This window comes from Xyrauchen texanus, chromosome 32 (assembly GCF_025860055.1).
Source record: "Xyrauchen texanus isolate HMW12.3.18 chromosome 32, RBS_HiC_50CHRs, whole genome shotgun sequence".
Classification (NCBI taxonomy): domain Eukaryota; kingdom Metazoa; phylum Chordata; class Actinopteri; order Cypriniformes; family Catostomidae; genus Xyrauchen; species Xyrauchen texanus.
Window position 1 is genome coordinate 18,387,816 of NC_068307.1, and position 5,896 is coordinate 18,393,711.

Sequence of the window (5,896 nt, forward strand, 5' to 3'; positions counted from 1 at the left end):
TTGGTGAATAACTCTTCATGCACTTGTGCTTAAGACATGAATGGTACCTCAAATCATGCTGCTTGTTAAGGAGAGGCATTCTATTTATTTTTAAGACAATTAGAGTTATGATATTAGCCTTGCCAATTACAGTATATAAAAGGCAAAACAATGCCACAGACAGAATTGATCTAGGAACACAAGCCATATGGGACAAAAATGTTAAAGAGACTAGGTGGTGTACTTTTTGGACTTTGGATAAAAGCGTCTGCCAATTGCGTAAATGTAAATGTAAGAGTGGGGGTCCTGATGGTGTAAAGCCTGGGCGGTTAATGAGATGTGAGCAGTTAAGTTGGTCATCAACCAAGCTCTCCTGAGACTGCAAGATGTTCTGTCTTGGCTAGGTTGAGCTGAAAGTGACGTTGCTTCATCCAGGCCAAGATCTCAGAGAGGCAGGCAGAGATACATGCTCAGATGGTGGGGTTGTCAGGCTGGAACAACAGGTAAAACTTTGTATCATCTGCGTAGCTGTGGTAGGAGAATGTGCCTTAATGATAGATTTGAGTGATGTAGTGTAGATCAAGAAGAGGAAGGGTCCAACCACTGATCCCTGAGGAACACCAGTGCTTAGCTGCTGTGACCTGAACACTTCTCCACCTCAGGTGACATTGCAACAACCTATTAACCACTAATTAACACCATGTAATAAGTGGTCATAGTTGTTTTCACGGATGAAAATGCTGGTTCCACAAACTAATAGTCCAATACAATGTCAACAATCCTACAATTAGGGGTTGTTTTCATTTCCAGCACAAAGTTTCAGAAAAAGTTGCCACCAACTGTATTGGCACATGGCCAAGGAATGTTGGATCGAGTCATATAAATGTGCCTCATTCCAAACTCCAATTTTAAAAGTGCTTTCTGGCAAAAATGGGCTCAGCTATAAATTAAGCATATTATTTTTGCAAACACTTAAGGTAATGACAGTGTTACATAACCTCTGCTCTACAACTTCTCACTAAATGTATAAATGCATAGATTTTCCAATAAATGTATAAAATGTGTGTATGTGTATTCATAAAAATATCCATCTCAATATATATCCTTCTGAACAGCCTGTACCCAGACAGATGGTAAATCAAATTGGCTTACACAGAAATACTCTTCCCTCAGAGACCAGCCAGGGAGAAAATATAAGATACTAAATGGAAATGTAGAACAAGATTTCACTCAAATAAAAGAATGTAAGTTAAAATGAGAGGTAGGCGACAGACCATCCAGTCATTCTAGAGCACCCTCATTAGAGCATGAGATAAAAAAAGAACAGTATAGTGCTTTGATGCAAATGAAGCAGCAAGCGTTGTGTAAACATTTAAACGGCTGACCGTGAACAGCGACTGAATGCCTCATTCAAGTGACCATTAAATCACAAAAGATTTGCTCTCTGCTTCCAAGCTTCTACGCGGTGTTTGGTTTTGTTACTCTGCTTGCAAATGTTTTGCTTTCCTCAGACAAACATAACATACTTCAGAGGACTCATAGGCAAATGCAAAATCACTTGGAACAGTAAAGTGTGAAACTCAATGGGCACATGTGGGGGCCAGGCCTCTGTCAGGGGCAGAACCCCCCCCCCCCTCCCAAGAACCACCACTGTATATAGGTCCTCATTTACCCCTTTTCCACCAACAAGAACCAGGTGCTGGTTCAGAGCTAGAGCTAGTGCCGGTTCGGAGTTGGTTCGACTGATGAGCCTCCAAAGAACCGGTTTGCTTTTCCACAGGCTAAAGAGCCAGCACAGAGCCAGGTCTTACGTCACTGTATACGTCTCATCTTTCCCAGCAACGTTAGCGCGGTGGCGCCAAACACAAACACACCAATAAACAATGGCGGACGTTGATTTTCTATTTGATGTTCATGGCTTTGCGGACCTACATCGGCATCCAAACACGCCGGATCCAACATGTTCGCGTGGCTCGTCTTTATTTGTACAGACGGAGATTACAAGCGAGAGTAACGGTATATACATAACATTTATTTATAACAATAAGATGCCGACTTTAGCCTGAGATTTATATTTTAGCCTCAGCATGTTGCTAACCTCCTAGCATCGATTTTGCTGATAATCGATCACATTGCAGTTAAATTAAAATGTATTAAGCATTGGTTGAATAAGTTTTCCGACGCTGTTTTGTGAAAACTCATATGTTTATGTGAGCTATAACGCAAAAACCACTCACAGTAATAAAACTAAAACTAGATAATCTGCAGAAAAATGCGTCCACTGTCAGTGTTGTTTTATTATAGGCAATATTATGTTTTTTTTATTAGTATTACTGCAGCTGTAATGTGTAGCCTATTAAAAATGTCCAAATTTAGATTTATACATGGTTTTCACTGGACAAGAAGGCTATGAAAATAAGTTGTCTGAAAAGACAATGTATGACCCTAAAAAGACTGAAAAAAACCTTATAAATAAAATAGCCCTGTCTTTTAAGTGGTACTTATAGATGAATTAATAAACACTACACTGCTACAGCTCAACTGTTTTTATAGTATTTATACTGCACAGTATACTTGATAGAAAATATACCTATACCCTATTGCCCATAAATGAAACTTATATATACAGTATATATATATATATATATATATATATATATTATCTTTACAGGCAATCTTGCAGCTGAAGGCAAGGCGGAGGCCACCTGTAATGTGGGCATACCCACGATCTGGCCACTGGTGGGACACAATTGTTCCGGATTTCACCCCGTTACAATTCATGCAGAAATTCCGTGTATCCCCAGAATCGTTTGAGTACATCTGCAGTCAGGTCAAGCATGCCATGGGGAGAAGGAACACAAACTACCGTTTGTGTGTCCCAATCCGAAAGCGTGTGGCAATTGCCATCTGGAAACTGGCCACGGGTGGTGAATACAGGACAATCAGCCATCTTTTTGGGGTAGGCCTCAGCACTGTATTTAATTGTGTTCAGGAATTCTGCAACACAGTCATCAAGGTGCACCTTCCCATCCACATAAGATTTCTTGATGCTGAAAAGTTGTTAGAAATGGCCACTTTCTTTAATAATCGTTGGAGAGTTCCACAGTGTGTGGGTGCAATTGATGGCAGCCACATTCCAATAATTGCACCAGAGGACTATCCACGAGACTATTTCAATCGTAAAGGCTGGCATTCTATTGTTCTGCAAGCAGTTGTGGATGGCAAAGGTCTTTTCTGGGATGTTTGTGGTGGCTATCCAGGGAGTGTGCATGACGCCCGAGTGCTACGACAGTCACATTTGTGGGAGGCCCTAAGTGACGGGGAATTACTAGGGCAAAACAAAGTGACCATCTCTGGCTGTGATGTTGGACATTACCTGATCAGTGATCCGGCATACCCCATGCAGAATTGGCTCATGAAGCCCTTTTCCGACACTGGCAGACTGACCCCTGAACAGCACACCTACAATTACAGGCTAAGCAGTGCACGATCGGTTGTGGAGATGTCTTTTGGGAGATTAAAAGGACGATGGAGGTGCCTCCTAAAAAGAAATGACTGCAAGCTGGAGCTGAGCAAGAGGATTGCACTGACCTGCTGTGTGCTCCATAACATTTGTGAGGAACATGGTGATAATTTCACTGAAGAGCACCCAGACAGGACTCTGAGCGTGCGAACACAGAAGGGGCTGACATCAGAGCTGCATTAATGATGCATTTTAACGGAGGGAACGAGTGATTCTTTGAATACACCAATGCCATATTTTTGTAACACTGCCGTTTGTGTTTGAGGACATCTGCACTTTCATAAATTGTATTATATTCTCATCCATTGAATAAACCCTATTATCTCTAAAACTATGCATTTTGTGAATAATTTCATTTGAATTTTAGTCATATTTAATGTTGAAATGTTATAGAATTTTATATGCAGCTAATCGCTTCACCTGATTAACATGTTTAATATACATATTATTTATGAAAAAACACCAAATCACATAAAAAAAAAAAAAAACACAAACCATGTACGAAATTTGCCTAAGTGTTAAAGAAACTGAACCAGACATTTGTATTAATAAACATGTTTATTAAAACAAAAACAACCAATACAAATCTTTATCAAACTTTGAAAATGTAAAGTGCAGTTAAATAAAAAAATGTACATAAAAAGCAACAACCAAAAATACTGTGGTGGTATATTTGCAATCATTTTTGCACTTGTGCCTCCATTACGGCCACCATGTGCCCCATGAGTCCAAGCAGAGAATGTGTGTCCGCTCTCATGTCCTGACGCAAGGCATCGTCCATTTCTTTGCTGTGCTGCAAGAACCTCTCATCTGCCCTTTCCAAATATTGCACCAGTTTTGAGGTACTGTCTCTCTTCCTTTTTCCTGTGTACAACAATAATAGCAGATGACAGATCATCAATGATGTGTCATAGCATTGCAAATAATTGTTTTCTGCAGGAAATTACGGGTATGCATCTGCTATATTAGTTATATAAAAAATATGTATAGCATCATACTACATCACTATCACTTCAGATTTTGCTCATGTCCATAAAAAAGCATCAACATTATATTGTATATAGCAAGTTAATAACTTTTCGGGGCTGCCAAGTTTCAATCCCTGAAGAAGCCTATGGACTAGTGGAGGAGTGATCCAGCTCTCAGATTTCATCAAAAATATCTTAATTCCTGTTCCAAAGATGAATGAAGGTCTCATGGGGTTGAACAACATGAGGGCGAGTAAATACTGACAGAATTTTCATTTTTGGGTTAACTAACCCTTTAAATGAAGAAAAAAATATAAACATTTCAGTACCTGATAATATATAGTAATATACAGTCACATCTCAATGTTTGCATTGTGTATGATGTGACCATTTGCACACCAAGTCTTACCCCGTTCTGAAGATGCTTCTCCAGAGCTGCTACACGACGGCACGGGAGAGCTGCAGCCCAGCGGTGGCGGCAACTCAACGTTGTCATCATCACGGTCGGTGATGGCAGACAGTTCTATAAAAAAAAAACAAGACAGTGCTTTAAAAAATATTGTCCATTACACTTTACACACTGTTCTGTGCTACTTTATACAATGAAATCACAGATAATACAATCCTAGCTAGCCACATTGCAAACACTGATGTAAGAAATTAGAACCTCACTAAACAGCTAAGAAACATGCTCGGAACAAGTAAAATAATCTAAAAAACAGAACTTACCAGGATCGGTGCAACTTTGCTGTAGCGAATCATCCACCATTGACTCGAGCATTATTGTTGCCGAGTTCAGCACCCCGGTCACCTGGCATGCCGGCCTATCGCCGAGAACAGAGTCGAGAACATCGAAATGTGGGTTTCGACGAGGGCGACCATTGCCGCTTCGACCGAGGTCCTTTTTTTGGTCCCTGTAGTCCTTCTTTAGTTTTAGTTTTTTTAGTTTGTTGCTTATCTGTTGGAGGTTCCGGTCGAACCCCGCTACAGCCATCTCTCGCTGAATTTGCTGCAAAACCGGTTTCGTCCGCAAAGCCCCGTCTAACTTACCCTGGACTTCTGCAGAGGACCAGAGTGCAACAAAGCAGCTTGTTTCCTCCTCTGACCACAACTGTTTTTGTTTAATCGCGTCCATCGTGTTTATCTGCTAATTCAAAAATGGCGGTCACAAGTTTCTGTTCGTCTTGATGGTCACGGTAACCCCGCCCCCAGCCGCTGACGTAAGCGGTTCTAACTTCTAGACCAGCAATGATTTGGTGCTACTTAAGAACCACTTTTACTGGTTCGGAGCTGGTGCTTTGGTGGTCGAAAAACAAAGAACCGATTTGAAACTAGGCTCTGGCTCCGAACCAGCACCAGCTCTGCCTTGGTGGAAAAGGGGTAATTGTGATATTATATCCTTTTATACGGGTTTCTTATTACATTA

At 40.8% G+C, this 5,896-nt stretch overlaps 1 protein-coding gene across 1 annotated transcript; it reads left to right on the plus strand.

Annotated features, from left to right (window-relative positions):
- Window positions 1-2,689: 2,689 nt before the first annotated feature.
- Window positions 2,690-3,685, plus strand: LOC127625776 (uncharacterized). The gene has a single exon (XM_052101133.1). The coding sequence runs from the start codon at window positions 2,690-2,692 to the stop codon at window positions 3,683-3,685; it is 996 nt and encodes a 331-aa protein (XP_051957093.1).
- The last annotated feature ends 2,211 nt before the right edge of the window (window positions 3,686-5,896 follow it).

Bases quoted from the DNA above. Each gene is read 5' to 3' on its own strand.
- LOC127625776 (XM_052101133.1), top strand. From the start codon at position 2,690: ATGTGGGCATACCCACGATCTGGCCACTGGTGGGACACAATTGTTCCG.